Source organism: Cetorhinus maximus, chromosome 2 (genome assembly GCF_964194155.1).
Source record: "Cetorhinus maximus chromosome 2, sCetMax3.hap1.1, whole genome shotgun sequence".
NCBI lineage: Eukaryota > Metazoa > Chordata > Chondrichthyes > Lamniformes > Cetorhinidae > Cetorhinus > Cetorhinus maximus.
The window spans coordinates 138,825,445-138,848,172 of record NC_135880.1 but is presented as its reverse complement, the minus strand read 5'-3'; the positions used below and the strand labels follow the sequence as shown (position 1 = coordinate 138,848,172).

The window sequence follows — 22,728 nt, the reverse complement described above, 5'->3', positions numbered from 1 at the left end:
ACATTCTGTTTCCTGTCTGCTAACCAATTCTCAATCCATGTGAAATATTACCCCCAATCCCATATGCTTTAACTTTGCACACTAATCTCTCCTGTGGGACTTAATCAAAAGCTTTCTGAAAATCCAAATATACCACATCCACTGGTTCTCCCTTATCTATTTTGCTAGTTACGTCATCAAAAAGCTCCAGTAGGTTTGTCAAACATGATTTCCCTTTCATAAATCCAAGTTGACTTTGTCTAATCCCATTGATATTTTCTAAGTGTGCTGTTATCACATTCTTTATAATAACCTCTAGCATTTTCCCTACCACTGATGTTAGGTCTGTAATTCCCTGTTTTTTCCCCTCCCTCCTTTTTTAAATAGTGGGGTTACATTTGCCACCCTCCAATCTGCTGGGACTGTTCCAGAACCTACAGAATTTTGGAAGATGACAACCAACGCATCCACTATTTCCATGACCATCTCCTTTAGTACCCTGGGTTGTAGATTATCAGGTCCTGGGCATTTATGGCTTTTAATCTCATTAATTTCTCCAGCACTGTTTTTTTTAGTAATACTAATGTCCTTCAATTCCTCCTTCTCACTAAACCTTTGGTTCCCTAGTATTTCTGGGAAGTTATTTGTGTCTTCCTCCATGAAGAAAGAACTAAAGTAGTTGTTTAATTGCTCTGCCATATCCTCATTCTCTATTATAAATTTTCCTATTTTGGACTGTAAGGGGCCTACATTTGTCTTCACTAATCTTTTTCTTCTTACATATTTATAGAAGCTTTTACAGTTCTATGTTCCTTGCAAAATGCACATTACAGCATAATTTTAAACTGGACTAAAACATTCTAATTTGGATAATGCCAACAAGGGCAGTTTTGTGTTCGATATAGGGAAAAAAGATCAGTAAAGACCAGACACATCCATATCTTGTCCTTCTCGTGACTTTCAACTACTCCATGCACTTGTATGCTCTCAGTGAACAACTTGAATTTATACAGCACCTTTAGCAAAGTAAAACATCTGAAGATGCTTCACAGGAGAGTAACCAGACAAAAATTGACAGAGTTAAAGGAGGAGGCATGAAGACAGGTGACCAAATGCTTAGTCAAAGAGCTAGATTTTAAAGAGCACCTCAAAGGAGGGAAGGGAAGAGGCGAATTGAAGGACAGGGGTTTAGGGAAGGGATTCCTAAAGAGCTGAAGGCCAATGGTGAGGGGGAGGAATTCAGGTATACACAAGAGGCCAGAATTAGAAATTTCTTGGAGGCCCTTTCATTCACGCCCTATCCAATTATGAAATGTTGTCATGTTTAGGATTTGGCACTGTTTATGCTTATTTCTACATAAGAAATAGGAGAACAACAACATATGGCTAGTTGAGCCTGCTCCCCAATTCAATATGATCATGACTGATCTTTGGCTTCAGCTCAACTTTTCCGCCTGCTCCCCACATCTCTGATTCCCTGAGACACCAATGATCAGTCTATCTCAGCCTGGAGTATATTCAACAATGGAGCATTCACAAGCCATTGGGGTAGAGAATTTCAAAGATTCACAATTCATTCAGTGAAGAAATTTCTCGTTTCAGTCCTAAGCAATCCGTCCCTTATCCTGAGACTGTGCCCCCATACTTTAGAGTCTCCAGCCAGGGGAAACAACCTTCGTATCCACCCTGTTAACCTCCTTCATAATCTTGTATGTTTTAATGAGATCACCTCTCATTCTTCTAAATTCCAGGGAATACAGACCCAGCTTACTCAGCCTCTGATCATAAGATAACCCTCTCATCCCAGGGACCAATTTAGTGAGCCTTCACTGTACCAACTCTAATGCAAGCATTTCCTTCCTTAAAGAGAGAGCAAAACTGCACACAGTATTCCAGGTGTTGTCTCACCAAACCCCTGTACAATTGTAGCAAGACTTCGTTATTCTTGTTCTCCAATCCCCTTGCAATACAGGCCAACATGCAACTTGCCCTTCTAATTGCTTGCTGTACCTACATTGCTTACTTGCTTGTTAAAGTACACTTAAGTCCCTCTGGGACGTCAACATTTATAAGACTCATACCTTTTAAAAAAATATTCTGCTTTTCTATTCTTACTACCAAAGTGAAAAACCTCACACTTCCCCACATTATACTCAGCTACCTTGTTGCCCACTCACTTAACCTGTATATATCGCTTTGCAGCATGTGTCTCCCCCACATCTTGCATTCCTGCCTAATTTCTTGCGGAAAGGAAGCAAAAGATAGCTATTAAGCAGAGGGCTATCCTAGCATTCAAACAGCAAGTGAAAAGGTTCTTTAAAAAATTTGGATCGATGGCACTACTGGAGCTTAGCTCGTTCAATCTTTCTCCTTCTGCAGAAGTACCTAGCCTCTACTTGGCAACTTAAAGCAACAGTGAAACAAAGGGCTCAAAGTGGAGTGAACTGCAAGCGCAATCCCCAAATGGTATTACTGAGAGGTATGTAGGAGCAATTCCAAGAGTGGCTCTTGACCAATAATATATCAATTGCAAACACTGATTTAGAACATATCAAGTCAGATCTTCTGATGCCAACAGCGCTGAATGTTGAGATGTTCACCACTGTTGTACACCAGGACCCTTCAGAAGTCCTGACCTGCGAACATGCAAAGCAATTGCCTGAGAAGTTTAAACGTACAACAGGCAGATTTGCACTGCCCAGGTCTGTCTGAAAATGTCTCCGACATGGACCTCAGTGTCGGAGACTTGGACCAGTTATGCGATACTTATCTGGATACTTACCCTAGTACTGTCCGCTATTAATTTCTGATGCGGACCAGTGATTAACAGCTGAACCCGCACACCACAGACACCCCAAGCACCACACCCACCCCACCAAATATTGATTTCCCCTGAGAACTGATGACTCACCCACTTTGCTCACAATCTTGCTCACCAGCACTCGCTCTCGCCCGTCTTGTTGCCCACCCACTGCTGCCCACCCATCCACCCACTCTCTGCCGCCCACCCATCCACCAACTCTCTGCTGCCCACCCATCCACCCACTCTCTGCCGCCCACCCACTCTCACTCACTCGTCCAACCGCTAACACTTTACGACCTTTTAAAACTTACCTGAACACAGCAGATGTTGTAAAAAGGTGGCGTAGCCTCTTTGCTGCTTCTCTTCGCTGGTGCGCTCCTGGGATGGTTGTGCCAAGGTATCACTGCTGCAGCCGGGACAGGAAGGCCGCGCTGCAAGTACGGAAAAAGGTACTGGTGTAATTATCTTCGCAGTCAGCGAAGATCACCTCAGCATCGCCGCTGACTGGAAGATCTGGCCCCTTATTTCCTGATTATCCTTTACCTCTTCCACCTAACTTATACCTTACGGTCGTAATAATTTATGTATAATTTAAGGATTTTTTTGGACCCTTCTTATTACCATCCATTGTTTGCTTTTCTGTTGCCCTCTTAACGCTTATTAAGCTAATCTCAATAGACTATATCTTCCATTTCTCACTCAATAGAGTTTATTCTTTTACATGTAATAATTTCTTATTCCTAATATAACTATAGCGCCTTTAGAATAGTAAAATGTCCAAAGGTGCTTCACAGGAATGTAATCCAAAAAAATCTTACACTAAGCCAGACAAGGAAATATTAGGTGATGTGACTAAAAACTTCAGTGAAAGTAGTAAGTTTAATCATATTGATTTCTGACTAATTACTGGTACCTTGTGCTTTGAAATGTTCCCTTTTGCACAGATATGTAATCTATCACAAGGATTTCTATTTTACTTTTGGACTCTAATTTCGAGTTAACCCTCCATATACATATATTCCTTCAGCTATGAGCTTTGCTACTTTGAAACACTGAAAATCTGTTAACTTTGGCAGTAATCTTAATTACAGCATCACAAATGTTATCCTCATTAAAAATTATGATGGATTATTAATAAACTCAATATTGATGATAGCAGCCTGCTTCAAAGTTATGCTAAGGAACAATCACTTAACCCTATAAATATCATACCTGATCTTAAGGAATTTTCCATACCTAAGAGATTGTCACAGTCACCAACTGATTTCCATTATATTTGAATACTCAGCTTCTAGCAGATGCCATAATTGCATAAATTATACCAAAATTCTAATTTCATTATTTCGTGATCACTTATTTTAAATCTTATAATGATAAAATAACTTATGCACTGGCCAAATAACATTAAAAATCTAAAGACACGACTGCATGGACATGTGGGGGTAAGGCATTCAATTGTATGAAAATGGAAAAATCACTTTGGTGAACTGTCACATAATCCTTAATGCTATAAATTGGAGAACTGAACAGTTACCAGCTGACTCAGTAACTCTGAGTTAACTCTGATTGAAGCCAGCTTAGAGAAAAAAATTATATTTCCAGGTAAGGTTACGAAGCACCAACAATCTCATGAATGAGGAATGCTGCTGGTAATCTGGTAACTCCATTCATGCTGCTATGAGTGGAGTTCAACTCAGCATGTTTATCTCAGACCAGAAGCAGAGAGAAATCATTTGACACCAGCTAGAGGGGATTGAGAAACCATTAAGTGTGCAGATACTTCCCTTTAAAAAACAATCATCTTTTGACTCTGACAAACTGAAGAAAAACACAGAAGCTTCATTAATTATTTTCTACTAAAAATTATATAAAAATTAAACACCTTCACAGTTTCCAAGTCTCCAGCCTTTGCTGCCTCCAAAAGCCGATAATCAACATCTGAATTATGTAAGGGGACGTTCTCTAAATAAAAACATTCAAAGAAAGGGTTAGAATCCCTGTGATCACCATCACATGTCAAGTGTCAAAATAGAACATTGCTGTAAGCAGCTTGCTTGTTTTCTCTCGGTATTTTGCTCTTCCTCAATTTGGAAAGATATTTCACAACGTATTTTACACAAATATGTATTTAGCCAGTGGCCCTTATCATATCCTCAGGATGTACCAAAGTGCAATTATTGTTATTTTGAAGGCAAGCAGTGGTCTACTTACACAAAGCAAGATCCCACACACAGGTTTGTACATTGCCCTTTCCTCCAAACAGAGTAAGGTGACTTTATTTTGTACAGCACAACTTCCCATTCTCCAACAATTAATTCCCACTATATCCAACAACATTTTGCAAAGTTCAGTTGCAAAGTGATTTGATTGCCAGTTTGACCACTCATGCTTTGAAATATTATATTCTGCTACTTATTTGATTTATTCAGATTATTTCCTTAACTGAACTTTTCTCAACGCCATCTGTAAGTCAGTGTGTGCACTGTCAGCGAACACTAGATACAGAAGAGACAATTCCAGAAAAAAATCTACGATGTTAAATCATCTTATTTTTAATATTAAATTGGTTTCTTCTTCCCACAGCTACATGGGTTGCTGAAGTAGAAGTGCAAAATTCAGTCAGGTTCCCAAGTTACACATCTGCTCTGAATTCAATAAAACTCCTAAAGTACACATTTGATCCATTACACCCCATACACTAAATTAAAATCCAATCAAGTGACCAAGTTTTTGATGCAACAGTCACACATAACTTACAAGCTGTGAAGAACCTTCAGTTTGTATAGCAACTCTTAACTCTTCATATCTGCATGCAAATTTACTATGAATCAGTAAAACCTTTTCCTATTTAGTAAAACAATGAATAAAACCATAGGAGTATAACCTAATGTGACCTGCATATTGTATTAAACTTACCGTTGAGTATCTGCTGCACAGACTCATTCCCCATTTGTGCAGCTGTAAATCCTTGAAGGGACAAAATGGAAGGGTCGCTGCCATAACTCAGCAAGAGGCGACATGTCTGTAGGTGACCACCATGTGCCGCTCTGTGTAAAGCTGCTTGACCAAGAGTGTCCAAAGCATTGATCTATGGAAAAGAGGGCATTGGTCATGGCAGAAGATTTCTTGTTTACATCTTTGATAGCTTATCTGAATATTCAGTGTGTCACACCACAACACGAGAACCCTATCCTTGTTGAATAATATAGCTGTTTATTATTTTAGAGTAAAAAATCTGAACAGTACCAATATCATTACAGCATGGACAAAACTGTCTGACTTGTTACTTCACTCACAACAGGTCACTTTCTGAAGTTTCCATAAAAGAACATGTAGAACAGTAGGCACATGGCACATCACACCAATTTCATTTATTCAATTTCAGTCATGAGTTGGAGCTCAGTTGGGGGACACTAATTGAGCTCGGTGCCTCTGGATTAGGAAGGGATATGCAAAATAAAAAAAGTTGGGATTTTTAATCTTGCGAAGTATGTAAAATGATCTGGCTTGGCTATGATATCCCATTCAATCAAACTGTCTGCCAACAATCATTGCCCAGCTAACATGTGAAGAACGGTTATTTGGGGGAGATACCAGATGACTGCTGCTTTCTGTACAGTCAGATCCCAGAAGGAACCACTGCCAGCAACAAAAGAGCTTGGAAAATGCCCTTGTTCTCATTAAAACCATTGCTCTTTTTCTCACCGTGGTCAATTCTATTGGTCCTCATCTCGACTCCCCTAAGTCCATGGGTGCTGACTTGAACAGTCATGGTAAACTGATTTAGCCATTCATCATCAAATAGACTTGAACATGAAGCACTGGAGTCCTGCTGTCAAAACTATTCACTGTTCCTGAATGCAAAGATAATTTTCACCTCCAATACAAATCATTTTCTTAAATTCCTCACCACTGCCACCTGCACCCTCAACAGAAAGTGCAAGGAGCTCATGGACTAAATTTGAGACCATCTATTTAACTGTCCCTGCTGCTTCCATCCCTTCGCCCAAGCCAAATTTTCCCATAGGATTCCACCCCCACCCCCCCAGCCCCCCGCCACCCCGCCTCTGCTCTAAATTTGCATCTTTTCATAGTTTCTCTATTATCTCCCCTGTTGTGTTCCCTTCAAGCTCATCTTGCTCCTTTGATCCAATTCAACTAAACTGGTGACTATCCAAATTCTCTTCCACGCTTGTTATTGATCTCTTCTGGTGCTGTCTCATTCCCCTTCAATCAGCCATCTTCACCATTCTACTTAAAAAAAAACGATTCGTGTCCCATCTGTTCTCATAAATTACCGCCCTATCTTTTACCGCCCTATCTTTCCTCTCTACGTGTTGTTTGCTCCAAAATTTGTGTCCTTTGCCACAACTCCATCTTTGAATTTCTCCAATCAGATTTCCACCTCTGCCACATGTCTGAACCAGCCCTCAAAGTCACAAACGATATCCAATGCTACTGTGGTAAACTATTCTTTCTCAACCTGCCCGTGGATGGTGTGGTTGACCACACCATCCTCCTCATTGCCTCTTCTCTGTTGCCCAGCTGGATGGGACTGTCCTCGTCTGGTTCTATTTTTATCTATTCAGTTGTGGCCAGAGAATCATCTGCAATCGATCCTCTTTGTGCTCATGTCCTGCTACAATCAACAATTTATCTTTGGGCCCCTCCTATTTGCATACAATTTACTGCACAGTAACAGGCCTTTTGGCCCAAGTCAAGGCTGATCTTTATATTCCACAGAAGTCTCCTCCTATCCCACTTCAACTCAGCCTATCAGTGTATCATTTTATTCCTTTTCTTCTCATGTACTTATCTGGCATCCCCTTTTGCTATTTCACTCAACTATCCAATGTGATAGCGAGTTTCACATATTCTCCTAAATTTCCTATTGGATTTATTGGTGGCTATTTTAATTTTATGGCTCCTAGTTTTAACCTCTCCCAGAAGTGGAAACATCTCGGACTGAATTATCGCCTGGGTGCAGAGCTGTGTTTTAGTGCGCAAATGGCCACGCTTTGATTATTATTTTTGGAGGAAATACGATTCTTCTCCGCATTCTCAAGCCCGTGCTATTTTCCTCTGGCCTTTCTGCAGGTCAGGCATGCCTAGTAGGCTAAATCCACATTGATGTCAAGGTTCCCATTTTAAATGAGGGAAGAAAATTGGATTTCCTCCCATACACCATTTTCATCTGTTGCTGCAGGGTTTTAGGGTTTGCAAAGAAATTGGAAAGCCTGTTGAGTGGTTGCGAACATTCTGAAAAGTAAGTGTAAAATGTTTTGGTGTCTTCGAGTGTAACTATTGGGTGCTGTATTGTAATGTAGATGTGCTTTAAATGCAGTGATTCATCATAGAGGTCTGTCCTGCGAAGGCAAATTGACCCTTACATTGACCAGCATTGTGCATTTGTTCACATGCATTACAGTACTTATTCAATGGAGAAAGTACCATAATGTATTTTAAAAATGTAAAACTATGCCCTTTGCTGTCGTGTTTTTGTGTTCTGATTTAATTGGACTGGCAGGTCTGGCTGCTTTAAAGAAACCCTGCTTCCGAAGGCTAAAAATACAGTCTTCATCTGCTAGCCCTACACGATTGACAGGCGCTCTGCTTTGAAATGGAAATCTGTTGCATCAGTGGAACTGGAAGCTTTTGTTATGACAGCTGTTCCATTATGAATGCTTAGTTGGGTTTCAAAAGCTTCAGCTCACCAGATGTTCTTATTGATCTAACAACTATTGAAACTTTTATAGGTCTATAATAACAGAATATGTCTTTGATGTGGTTTCCTGATTGTTTAAAAACCTAATAGGCACTTAAAGGATTACAGCTAGTTTTCCATTGGGTTTTTTGGTCCAGTAGCAATGACAGAGTTGGAATTTAGGGTTTTCTTGGGTTGTTACAAGTTTAATGTTTTTCCAATTATTTTAAAATAATTCCCATTGCTACTGCATGGCTTCTGAGAACAGTACATACTGCATACTGGGTGAGTGGCTATGGAGAATACATGGTGGGCGTAGAGGTGACATAGGGATTGTAAGGGGACATCGAGATAGCATGGGGGCATAGAGGTAGCATGGGGGAATGTGATGGGTGAGGTTTAGGGGGCCTTAAACAAAGTCCAGAGCTGGGCTGCTGTGTTGGAGGATGGAGGCTGGCCCTCTAACTGGCCTGCATCCGTACCCTACTCCACATGCATTCCCTCGCTACTCGCAAAACACACTGCCAACCTGACTTGTGTGAAAAAACAAAAATCCCTCTTAAAGACACACATGAATCAGGTGTTTACTTTGAGTCATGAAATTGCGCACGTTGGTTTTTCCCTGAGTCCAGGTGAAAATTCAGCCCCATCTTTATGTCTACCCTATCAAACGCGTTCATACTTTTGAAGGCCTCTATCATATCACCCCTCAGATTTCTCTTTTCTAGAGATAAGTGTCCCCTCCTGTTATCTAGATTTTCCTGATAGTTATAAGCTTTCAGTTGTGGTATTATTTTTGTAAATTTTTTTTTGCACCTTCTCCAGTGCATCTCTGTCTTCTTACTCTTGCAGCATCAAACCAAACTGAAGCCTGCTCCTGGTTGGTGTCAAGAGATTCCCACATCTTCATACTGCCCCTCAGTGACATCATCAGAAATCAGAATGTCAGGTCCACGTATACACTGACAACATCCAGCTCTACCTTGTCACCACCTTGCTCGACCCCTCAACTGTCTGATTTGTCATAGAACTTGGCCAACATCCAGTGCTACATGAGCAGAAACGTCCTCCAATTGAAAGCTGGGAAGTCCAGAGCCATTGTCTTGATCCCACCAAAAATTCCATTCCAAAGCCACCGACTTCATCCCTCGCCTTGGTCGCTTTCTAAGGCTGAACCATCACCTGCAACCTTGGTATCATATTGGATCCTAGAATGCGTTTCTGACCATATATCCACTCCATCACCAAGACTGCCACTCTTACCTACAATAATATCACCCACCTGCACTCCTGCCTCCTCTTATCTGCTGCTGAAATCCTTATCCATGCCTTTCCTACCTCTAGACTAGATTACCCCAATGCCTTTTGGCCAGCTCCATCATCCACCCTCCATAAACATCTCATCCAAAACTCTGCTGCCCGTATCCTAACTCTCACTAAGTTCTATTCGGCGACTTACGTTGGTTTTGGTCCAGTGGTGCCGTGTGTTTCAAATTCTACTTCTTGTTTTACAAATGCCCTCCCATGGCCTCACCCATCGATTCCTCGCTCTGTAACCTCCTCCAGCACTACACCCACCAAGATCTCTGTGCTCCTTCAATTCTGGTGTCTTGCGCATCCCCAATTTTAATCACTCCACCATGTCCGGCCATGCCTTCAGCTGCCTAGGGCTTAAGTTCTGGAATTCCTTCCCTAAACCTCTCTGCCTCCCTACCTCTCTTCTCTATGAAGACACTCCTTAAAACCTACATCTGTGACCAATCTCTTGTCCTAACACCTTGTGGTTTGGTGTCAAATTTGGTTTGATAACATTCCCGTGAAGTGCCTTGGAATATTTTACTGTTAAGGGCACTATCTAAATGCAAGGTGCTATAGTAGTGGGGTGGCAGGAGAAGCAATAGAGATTTACTGCTCTATTTGGGTGGATGCTTTGGAGAAAAACACATACCTTAGCTCCATGCTTGTGAAGAACCTCTACCACATCGTTGTGTGCTCTTTCTGCAGCCACATGTAGGGGTGTAAGAAAACTGCAAAAAATTTAACACATTACAAAGCTTCAAATTATTGCATCTGTTGCCACTCAGTAGATGTCTACTCCCATTATAAAGGAAGTGTAACAATACTTTACATTTCCTGAAGCTTTTTAGGGATATCAATATAAATTTTATATCTTATGAGGAAGATGTTACTTCAAGTTACTGGGAGAATTTTATTCTGCAAAACTTAACTACATCAAAGGCAACAACAGGTTAAGGTACAGGTTGTTTCATAAATGGAAATTTACCGAGTTTATTCTCTTATGACAATGAATTTATCTAGTTAGGATAAATATCACTACTGATTACCTCAGGGGCTAACAACCAGTTCCTTCACATGGTTAACTTATGGGTCAGCCTTATAACCAGTGACTTATCAAGGTCACTCTCAAGGGTCACAGATTTATAATCAGTTCCTTTACATAGTGACCCTCAAGGATTTTTCCCTTCGCTTTCTACAATGCAGGCATTCTGCTTAATCATCTTCAAACATTTTCAAGTTATGAAATTTGATATGGTCATGAGCATCTAATATAAGTTTTACAGCCTAACTTGAAAATAACAATTTCTGAATAATAATAACACTTACTCTTTATTTTTTTCATTGACATTGGCTCCTTTTCTCAAAAGCAGCTCTGTTACCTGCTTGCGCTTGGGGTGTTGTGAAGCCACAGCACAGTGCTGAGAAAGGAATTCAGACAAATACTATTGAGTTCAACTAATGTAGACAATGTGAACTGTCTTCATCATATTAGATGCATTTATTGATTTAGTGTGTGCTATAATGAAGGCATTTCTGCTCTCTGCTGTGTTTGTGTGGCCAGACAACTTGTGAAAGCTGAGCATCTCCTCAAAGGAAGAGACACTGATAATGAAAACAGGATGAAAAATGACAGCCCAAACAATCTTGATTCAAAGGAGTGGAAGGCCTAACCAAATGGGCAAAACTCATTTAATTAATTTTAAACACTTTCAGTTCCCGATCAGTAAATCAATTAGGGATTTTTTTTCCATTTCAGGGGCTAAGGTTAAATTTCTTGCTCCTGCTGCAGAAACACTTAGAACATGAGATTATTTACTTCTGGTATTTTATTTTTCGACATTGAACATCACTCCAAAATAAATACTAGTTTCATCTTATTGACTTGGCATGGGGAAAGTTGAAGAGAAGGATAATCACATTTGGACAACAGCTTTGCACAACATAATCATCTTCACTTTGCAACCTTTGACAATTTGGCCATAGCTTTGTTTTGGATTGTTCCCCCACTGAGACAGCACTGAGCATGTCAAAAAGATTTGCCAATTGATAGTGAAGGTTAGGAGAACCAATAGTTAAGTTTTCCTGAGCCAGTAAGGAGTGCTGCAGATAACTGACGTGATCTCAGGCCGAATCTCAAGAATAACTCATACTGATGTAAAACGGAGTGGACTGGTGGATGGAAGGGATGCAGAGGAAACTAACAGGCCATTCCCATGCCAAAAGGTGTCACAAACCATCTAGAGTCACCACTCTGCTGTCCCATTACTGCATAATAATTTCAGTAACCTCTTATTCTATGAAATAATGTAATGGTATTTTCCAGTCAGCGACACTAAAGTGTGATGGGGTAATCTCCAAATGGAGAATCCACATGAACATATGGATATGCTCTCTACTGAGAGCATCTGCTACGAAGATGTGTATCCTGTGCAAGGTGCTGATCACAAAATGTCTAAGCATCCTTAGATGTTATTCTGCCCCATCTGCAGCAGTGAATGCAAATAACAGGGGTTTTATTACAATGCTCAATGGGAGACTTGTTGATAAAATTAAGGGAATGCGGCAGTGCAGACAGGAAGTTGGTGAAAGGACACAGAGCGCTGGTTAAATGCTTCAGACTGGAGGGGTGCAGGGGTTAGTATCAGCAACTCTGGTAGGGAGGAATGCATACAAAAAGATTTGAGTTTTGGTATTGGACATATCAAAATTTACAGGAGACACAAAAGAGAGCATGGTTAGCTGAGAAGGACTGTAAGCTACTTCAGGGGGAATTAGGCACATTAGTAGATTAGGCAGATAGATGTCAAATTAAATTTAATGCAGATAAATGAGAGAAGTGACACCTTCTACAAGAATAAAGAGACAACATACACACCAAACTGTAAAACTTTAAGGGAAGAGTTTACTGACGCCACAACTGCAGAGGGCACACTTCTAGTGATGGCTTAAAAGATGGCATATATATGTGGAAAAGAAGAAATACTGACACAAATCTACACCATCAAGCTGTATACAATAAAATGCCTTATTTCAAGTTAGTAATGCTGGAGAAGTTAATGTTTAGTGGAGTTTGAAATTCTTCCAATTTTCCCAACAATTTGAAGTTCTTTTAGTGGAATGAGGATAATGGTCAAGGAAACTTTCCGATCAACAAACTGAATCCCAGAGAAGAAAGCTGCCATGTTTGGACAAAATAAAAGTTCTATTTCCGATTGGAAATGAAGAAGAATCATGCAGTGAGGCAGAAGGGTCATCCAGAGGGTTGGAGGGGGAGGGGCCCAAACAGGAGGCAGGCCAGTGGCAGCCAGGATGACTCCCCAAGCTGCAGACATTGAGTGACATCACTTTGTGCAGGCAAAAATCCGTACTGTCACCAGTTCACTGATGTGAGCAGCCATGCATGTGCCGGTGGATGGAGTGCAAGCCAAGCATGCACGCACGCTATTGTTCCTGGGGGAATCGGCGTCAGGAGTTACAGTGAACTTTAAAAGGGGTAGAGAACTGGAGACACACAAAACTTCAAAAGTGGGAAGACAGGCCATAAAGTATGAGATCATGGGTTTTATAAATTGGGGCAAAAAGTGAAAAGCAAATCAGTGATGCTAAACCAATATTAATCACTGACTAGGTTGCAGGATACTGTGCACATTTTTGGGTCTCCTCGTTTAGGAAGGATGTCAAGACCATGGAGAGGGTGCAGAAGGGATTCCTAAGATGATACAAGGGCTTTTGTAATGAGGAGAGACCAGAGAAACTGGCTTTTCGCATTTGAGCACCAGTCAGCTCAGAAGAGATTTTATATGAATTCAAAATTATGTAGAGAAATGGGGGCTAAGTAACTAGAGGACATAGATTAAAGATTATTAGAAAATGAGGAGATTTGTTTTTTTAGAACACAAGACTTTAGTCCATATATTTTCTACCTTACCTAAAGCAGAATGTGTAAAAGCTTTTAAAGGGAAGTAGATCAATATTGAGAAAGGACATTTTAAAATGGTATATGGGGGAAGGGCAAGGGGATGGTGTTAAGTGGATAGCTCTTTGAGAGCACAAGTGTTTTAAAGATTTTGTGTGCGATCTGCATATTTCTTTTTTTCATATTTTCTGAATAAAAATACAAACACTAAAATAAGTTTCCTACAATAACTAAGCATAGGAATTCAGATCATTACCAGTGGAGTTTCGTGGGTCTGTGGATGCTTGAAATTTATTATCTCTAAAGCAAGACTCTTTTTCACTTTTGTCAAATCTGCTTCCTTGGCAGCTTGCAGTAATGAATGCCCTTTAAATTCATCTGTTTAAAAGAAAAGGCAGTTTTCAGTATTAATTTTCCACAATTTTCCAAGCTGAAAACTAATAATTTTTAAAAATGATTTTTAAGAATATCTGGTGCACGTACAAGGGAGAATGACCAATTTCTGTAGGGCTAGAAGGCTGTGTAAAATTTCTAATAGCATAGATTGGAGCTCTTCTCACATGATGGCTATAAATTAATCCATCCACCCAACAAGAGATAACGATGGGTATTCAAATAATGCTAACAGGTTTCGGAACTATAGTGCAAATATAACAGAAATTGAAAACACAAAATTGCCCTTGTAATGAGAAAACATATGTTTGAAAACTTGAAATTTGAGAATCTGTTAAGGACTAATAAATAGGAGTAACAAAAACTGAAGGCAATGAGTTATATGTCATTATTGATTGTAAAAGATCAAATAAATAACAGGCAAAATATTCTCAAGGACAATAAGCAACATTTACCAAAACTTGTGTGTGGGTTATGGTGTGCAGCTTTGATTACAACATCTAAATCAGTTGTTTTATTTTAATTTCTTGAATGAGTGAGATTTATCTTCATAAATAGGTTAAATGATAATGGTATGATCTGATTATCAAACATTGCAGCTGTGATCTCAGGAGTAGAGAAGGGTTTAAGGTGGAAAAATAATTGAATTAATTAGCTTAGATGTTCAGTGCGGCAAATTTTAAAATGCAAATGGAAACTCAAATAATACACAAGCTGGGGTTGTGCTTTCTTAAATTTTTCATCCCTTTCTTGGTGGGATAATGCACTTGGTAACTCTTTTTCCCTTCTTCCATCTCACTCCCTCCTAACTCAAAAGGACAAATGCACATACCGCAACTTTATACCCAAGTCCACTTACTACAAGGACAAATCCAATTCGGCCAATTATCACCCCATCAGTTTACCCTCAATCATAAGCAAAGTGATGGAAGGTGTCGTGACAGTGCTATCAAGTGGTTCTCAGCAACAACCTGCTCATGGGTGCTCAGTTTGGGTTTCGCCAGGACCACTTGGCTCCAGAGTTTATTGCAGCCTTGGTTCAAACATGGACAAAAGAGCCGAACTCCAGAGGCGAGGTGAGGTGAGAGTGACTGCACTTAACATCAAGGCAGCATTTGACTGAGTGTGACATCGAGGAGCCCTAGCAAAACTGGAGTTGTGGTGTCAGAGGCCTATTATCTCAGCTGCAGAACAATGCTGCAGAATTCCACAGGGTAGTGTCCTAGGCCCAACCATCTTCAACTGCTTCATCAATGACCTTCCCTCCATCATAAGGTCAGAAATGAGAACGTTCGCTGATGATTGCGGTATTCAGTAATATCCGTGACTCCACAGATATTCAAGCAGTCCATGCCTTTATGTAACAGGACCTGGACAACACTTAGGCTGTTAATTGGCAAGTAACTCTTTCGAGTTATCAACAGTCACAGATTGTAACTCTTTCGAGTACATTCACAGTTCTTGGTTTCCGGGAGTGGGACATGAACCCACAACCTTCTGATTCAAAGGTGAGGGTGCTATGAACTGAGCCACAGCTGACACCTCCTAATTGGCAAGTAACATGTGCACTTTGCAAGCGCCAGGCAATGACCATCTCCAACAAGAGACAATTAACCAGCCTCCCTTGACAGACAACGTCATTACCACTGCTGAATCCTCAACATCTTGGGGTTACCAGTGATCAGAAACTTAACTGAACCAGCAATATAAATACTGGGCCATAACTTCTGTGGAGTGGCAATCACATTACTTACACTGAAATTAGTGAGGGGTGGGCCATCGGGTGGTCATTGGTGATGGGAGGGGGTCAGGTGATAGGTGATCAGTGGGTGGTAGTTGGGGGGGGGGGTCAGGTGATCAGTTGGGGGGTTGTTGTTGGTCAGTGGGGGTAGTCAGGGGGAGGTGGGAAGGGTGTCAGGTGGTCAGTGGTGGGGTGGGCGAGGAGAATGGTCGGCGTGTTGGAGGGCAGTTGCCAGTGGGGGGTGGGGGGGGGATTAGGGGTGGCTGAGAACTGAACCCTGAACCCCGCCACAAAGGAAACTCTTTGGGACTGAACCCTGCTGCAAAGGAAACTCATTGGGACTGAACCCTGCCACAATGGAAACTCCCTCTGGACTTTGACTTCTCAGACTCTTGAAATCACATGAACTAATATTAATTTCTGTGTTCGTGTACTGTCAAACTCCTTTTTCCTATCCCCTTTACTGTGTATGTGTGTATGCGTACGCGTGTTTGGAGTGGGAAGTTGCGAGCACTCTTCCCCCGGCTTCTTTTTGAATGTGAAATAAACTAACCTTCTGAGTTAATGATAACACAAGTTTGCTGCAGATTATCAGTAAATTGGATCATGCAAACCGAGGGATTGGGAAACCACACCACCACATGCTTTAAAAGTAATTCAATACACCTTTTGCTTACAGGCAGGTGGTAAGAAGAAATAGGGACAGTTTGCCTGCCTCTCTCCAATCCGTAACAAATGAACAGAAAAAAAAATTAGAATTTTAAAGCTGTAACTAGTTTAATATACAAGAATGTTCACTGCAATAAGATCTCTGTACAGTTCTGATACTTACAGGCAAGCCTCTCTTTTAACTCTGGAGTAGGGGCCATATCCATGGCACTCTTACCATGGCAGTTAACTAGAGTGGGGTCCGCACCATGGCTTAAAAGAAGTGAACAGACTTCCACTCTGTTCTTGGATGCAGCTTCATGTAGTGGCGTGAACTGCCAGAGATCCATGGCATTTACACAGGCTCCATGCTAAAAGATAAAACAGAATTCTAATAACATCTACAACCCTTCACTATTGTAACTAATACAACATCTAAGAGTTATTTTTGTTTAGTGTCTTGTCAGGGCCCAAGACAATAAAATATTAAAATGCTGCTATTCCCATAATTTACAAAATTCAGTCATGTGACACAACTTGCCACTGATTCAATTTACCCTGCAAACTTTTGAAGTGTCCAACAATGTGGACTGTCGCAAGCAGCTTTTCCATTAAAACCAGGGCAAATTCAGCTGCATTTCCTTATGTTCAAATAAATAGTCTTAAGTAGAGAACAGAAAATACACTGACTTCTCTCTAGCTTGTAGATCCAGAACTGTATACATGAGGAAGAACAGCAGATGAACCTATCTGACTACTTAATAAGTTAAACAAAAGCACAATATGAAGTTTTAAATGTCAATGCATAGGCAACTTATATTTATGATTTGAAGTCTAAAAATGAATGTGGTTGATCTTACCTTAAGCAGCAGTTCAGTGACCTCGTAATGGCCATATGAGCAAGCATTATGAAGAGGAACAAGGCCACTAAGGAAAGAAAGCAGAAGTCAGTGAAATGATTTTACATATTAAAAGATATAAACTAATGTACATTAACTAAAAGCAATTTAAAAAAAAATTATCTTATTGATTTGTTCAATTGGCCAAGGGAATTCAATACAATCACTGAACCCCACATATAACTTTCCCTTTATCCTGGGCATTGATGAGACAGCATCTTGAACAGTGTGTGCAGTTTTGGTCTCCTTATCTAAGGAAGGTCATAAATGCGTTGGAGATGGTTCAGAGGAGGTTTACTAGATTGATACCTGTAATGAGCTGGTTGTCTTATGAGGATAGGTTGGGCAGGCTGGACTTATTTCCACTGGAGTTGAGAAGAGTGGGGGGGGTGACTTGATTGAAATATATAAGATCCTGAGTGGACTTCACAAGGTGGATATGGAAAGGATGTTTCCTCTTGCGGGCATGTTCAGAACTAGCGGGCACTGTTTTAAAATTAGGGGCTGCCCTTATAGGACAGAGATGAGGAGAATTTTTTTTCTCTCAGATGGTTGTGTGACTTTGGAACTCTGCCTCAGAAAACAGTGGAAGTGGGGTCACTATAGTTTTATGGCAGAGGTAGACAGGTCCTTGTTAGGCAAGAGAATCAAAGGTAATCGGGGGTAAATGGGAATGCAGAACTCAAAACACAAACAGATCAGCCATGATCTTATTGAATGACAGAAGAGGCTCGAGGGGCCAAATGGCCTACTTCTGCTCCTATTTTGTATGTTTGTATGTTCTACTGAGGCAGGGGCTTTTGGGTGCTGATAGCCCTCAGGTATCTCACCCAATCACAGAATCTTTACATTGCAGGAGGCAGCCATTTGGCCCAACGAGTCCGCACTGGCTCTCTGAAAGGACATTCTACCTAGTCCCACTCCCCTGCCTTATCCCAAATAACAGGTCACAGCTCATGTGAACCTGGGACAGTCAAGGCTGGTTGGCTAGTCAACTATTTCAGTTGGGGGTGTGACAGCGTGCGGCAGCAAACATATCAAAACGTGGCCAAATCTAGTTTCTTAACATTTGTCCCAAATACTTAGACACATTAAAAAGAAACAAAAACGTATAGCAGTCAAGAAGTGGGACCTTTCTTTGGCCAAGGAAGTTAGGCCAAAATATACCATTCCCATTTCTGTGTTGTGATGTTTTCAAACAAGTTAAAGTGGTATTGAGCCTCAAAACAGGAATGTGACAAAAAGCTTGTGGAGGACGAGGACAAAACTAAAGATTTTTACAAATATATTAAGAGAAGATGGCTAAGAGTCATGCATGTCCCTAATGAAGGACACAGGTGATATTTTGATTGGAAATCAGGAAATGACACATTTACTAAATAGCTACTTAATACTGGTATTTACAGGATAAAATACCAGAGATATAAGGACAACTAAAAATAAATGAAGATGAGGAACTAACTAGCTTCAAGATAAGTAAAAACATGGTTAATTAAGAATAATGATAGACAAATCTGCAGGATCTGATAGCTTCCACTCAGGGTAATAATAGCTGATATTGAGAAAATTGTTGATGCATTAGCCATGTTCTTCTATAACTCACCTGGTTTAGGAATTATCCCATTGGATTGAAAAATTTCCACGGTCACTCCATTTTTTAAGGAAGGGCAAGAAAGGTAAACTAGGAAATTATAGGCCTATTAGTCAAATGTCAGTTGTGGGCAAGCTACTAATATCTGCTAAATGAGCTTGGAGAGTCAGCATGGATTTGTAAAGAACACGTTATGTCTAACTAACCTAGTTGAATTTACTGAAGAGATAACTAAAGAGGTAGATATGGGAGTGTTTAGGGATGTTATTTCTCGGAACTTTCAGAAAACATTCAATATGGTTCCATGTAAGAGACTGCAAGACCAAATAAATATTTAATCATCAAGAGGGTAACTAAGGGAAGAGTAAGGTCAATTAGAGACCATAGAGGAACCTGTGTATTGAGGCAGAGAATGTGGGCATGGTTCTCAATGAAAAAGATGCATCTGTCTTCACAGAAGAGGACGATGCAGACACGGCACTTGAGGAGGAGGAGTACGAAGTATAGAATGGCATAAACATAGTGAGGGGAAAATACTAAAGGGACTAGGAGCCAATGTACATCAGAAAAGGATAGAGATGAACAGGGCCTGATGCAAGATAGGATATGGCCAACAGAGCTTTGGATGAGTAGTAGGTTTACAAAGGGTGGAGGATGCAAGGCTGGCCAAAAGTACACTGGATTGGAGGAGTCTGGAATGAGTGTGATGTTCAGCAGCAGATGGGTTGAGGTAGGGGTGGAGGTTGGTGATATTGTGGAGGTCGAAATAGGTGATCTTTGCAATGAAGATTATATCATAAAAATCATAGAACGATTACAAAGCAGTAGTAGGTGGTTTGGCCCTTCATGACTATGCCAGCCCTGTGCAGAAGCAACACAGTGAGTGCCACTCTCCTGTTCTTTCCATGTAGCCTGAAGTTTTTTTCTTCGAATAATTATCCAATTACCTTTTAAAGACCATGGTTGAATCCGCCTTCACAGTACATTCCAGATCCTAAACACACATTACATAAGAAATGTTTTCCTCATGTCACCTTAAATAGGTGTCCTCTGGTCTTCACCCCTTCGACCAATGGGAAGAGTTTCTTTCTATCCAGTCTGTCTAGACTCATCATGATTTTGAGGACCTCTATCAACTATCCTTTGAACCTTCTCTCCTCTAAGGAGAACAGCCTTAGCTTCTCTAATCTATCCATATAACTGAAGACTTTTATCCCTGGAACCATTCTCGTAAATCTTTACTGTACTTTCTCTGATGCCTTCACATCCTTCCTGAACTGGAATTGGATACAATACTCCGGTTGAGCCTGAAACAGTGTTATATAAAGGTTTACCATAACTTCCTTGCTTTTCTATTCTATGCCTTTATTTATAAAACCCAGGATCCATAGCCTTATTAACCATTTTTGTAACCTGCCCTGTCATCTTCAATGATTTGTGCACATATACCCACAGGTCCCTTTGCTTCTGCACTCACTTTATAATTTCATTCTTTATTTTTATATTGCCTCTCCTTGTCCTTCCTTCCAAAATGTATCATGACACACTTCTCTGCATTAAATTTCAACTGCCATATGTCTGCAATTTCCACCAGTCCGATTATTTCCTATTTAAGTGTATCACTATCCTTCTCATAGTTCACAACATGTCCAAGTTTTGCAGCATTTGCAAAGTTTGAAATTGTGCCCTATACAACTGAAGCATAACCTCTCTACTTTTACATTCAATTCCCCTCACAATAAATAACATTATTAGCTTTCCTAATTACTTGCTGTACCTGCATACTAGCCTTTCAAGATTCATGAACTAGGACACCCAGATCCCACTGAATCTCAGCTCTGCAATTTCTCACCATTTAGATGATATACTTCTTATTCTTCCTGCCAAAATGAACAATTTCACATTTGCCCAGATTATGCTCCATATGCCGGATCTTTGCCCGCTCACAACTTATCTATATCGTTTTGTAGCCTCCTTACGTCCTCTTCACAACTGACTTTCCTATCTATCTTTGAGTCAACAGTAAATTTTGTGACCATACCATCTGTCCCTTCATCCAAGTCAATTATATAATTGTAAAAAGTTGAGGCCCAAGCACTGATCCTTGTGGCACACACTCATTACATCCTGCCAACCAGAAGACCACCCATTTGAGGCTACCCTCTGTTTCCTGTTAGCTAGCCAATCTTCTATCCATGCCAATACGCTACCCCTGCACTATGAGCTTTTATTTTCTGCAATAGCCTTTGATGTGGCACCTTATCAAATGTCTGTGGAAAGCCAAGTACAGTACATCCACCGGTTCCCCTTTATCCACAGCATATGCGGCTCCTTCAAAGAACTCCAATAAATTGGTTAAACGTGATTTCCCTTTCACAAAACCATGTTGACTCTGCCTGATTGCTTAAAACGTTTCTATGTGCCCTGCTATAACATCTTTAATAATAGCTTCTAACATTTTCCCTTGAAAAATGTTAAGCTAACTGGCCTGTTGTTTCCTGCTTTCTGTCTCCCTCCCCTTTTAAATAAAGGCGTTACATTTGCTATTTGCCGATCTAATGGAACCTTCCCCGAATCTAGGGAATTTTAGAAAATTAAAACCAGTGCATCAACTATTTCACTAGCCTCTACTTTCAAGACCCTAGGATGAAGTCCAACAGGGCCCGGGGACTTGCTCCAACAGTTTGCTCAATACCACTTCTCTGATGATTGTAATTTTCCTTGGTTCCTCCCTCCCTTCCATTTCCTGATTTACAGCTATTTCTGAGATGTTACTGGTATCCTCTAGAGTGAAAATCGATGCAATATACCTGTTCAATTCATCTGCCATCTCCTTACTTTCCTTTATTAATTCCCCATACTCACTTTCTATATGACCAACGCTCACTTTGTTAGCTCTTTTCTTATTTAAATATCTATAGAAACTCTTACTATCCAACTTTTATATTTCCAGCTAGCTTTCTCTCGTAGTCTAATTTTTCCATCCTTAATCTTTTTGTCATTTTTTGCTGTTCATCTGTTCTAACCTCCAAATTCTACACTCATTAGCATGTGGCACCAGGAGTAATCCAGAGATTACTACCTTTGAGGTCCTGCTTGCTGGACTCCTTTCTAGCTCCCTAAAACAGGCCTGCAGGACCCCATCCCTCTTTCTACCAATGTTGCTGGCACAGATATGGACCATGACCGCTGGATGCTCACCCTCCGCTCTAGGAGTGCTATGTAGCTGTTCAGTGACATCCTTGACCCTGGCACCAAGGAGCCAACATACCACCCTGGATTCATGTCTGCAGCCACAGAAACGCCTGTCTGTTCTATCCAATCTCATGTCACCATTGCTTTTCCAATCTTCCTCCTGCCCCCACACTGTACAGTTGAGCCAGCTATTGTGCAGTGGAATAAAAATACAGACTTGAAACATTAACTGTTCCTCTATCCACAGATGTTGCCAGGCATGCTGAGTTTTTCCAGCATTTTCTGCTTTTATTTCGGATTTCCAGCATCCCAGTATTTTGCTTTTACCGTTGTGCCATGGACTTGGCTCTGCCTGCAATCCCCAAATGAACCATCACTCTCACCAACGTTCAGAACTGAATATCGGTTGGACAGCAAGATACACTCACACTCAGGGACTCTTACATTATCAGCTTGGTTTGATTGGCTGATGGTCCCTCTAAAGCACTATAACATTATCCTTAATCTTAATGCCACCCCTCCTCCTTTCTTTCCTGAACACCTTGTATCCAGGAACATCT

At 40.7% G+C, this 22,728-nt stretch overlaps 1 protein-coding gene across 5 annotated transcripts in view; it reads right to left on the bottom strand.

Moving 5' to 3' along the window:
- Window positions 1–22,728, bottom strand: part of tnksa (tankyrase, TRF1-interacting ankyrin-related ADP-ribose polymerase a) — a 168,015-nt gene that overhangs the window by 37,986 nt on the left and 107,301 nt on the right. For 3 of the 5 annotated variants that reach the window (XR_013580461.1, XM_078570078.1, XM_078570083.1), the window contains 8 exons: window positions 17,344–17,410; window positions 16,668–16,854; window positions 13,958–14,079; window positions 11,112–11,203; window positions 10,435–10,513; window positions 5,699–5,870; window positions 4,665–4,744; window positions 3,094–3,213 (listed from right to left, as the gene is read on the bottom strand). Coding sequence is in view for 4 of the 5 variants with exons in the window: in XM_078570078.1 (XP_078426204.1) it covers window positions 3,094–3,213; window positions 4,665–4,744; window positions 5,699–5,870; window positions 10,435–10,513; window positions 11,112–11,203; window positions 13,958–14,079; window positions 16,668–16,854; window positions 17,344–17,410 (919 nt within the window). In the remaining variant the exon portion in view is untranslated. The remainder of the gene's footprint in view (window positions 1–3,093; window positions 3,214–4,664; window positions 4,745–5,698; window positions 5,871–10,434; window positions 10,514–11,111; window positions 11,204–13,957; window positions 14,080–16,667; window positions 16,855–17,343; window positions 17,411–22,728) is intronic. The other 2 variants (XM_078570089.1, XM_078570096.1) reach the window with 1 other exon arrangement.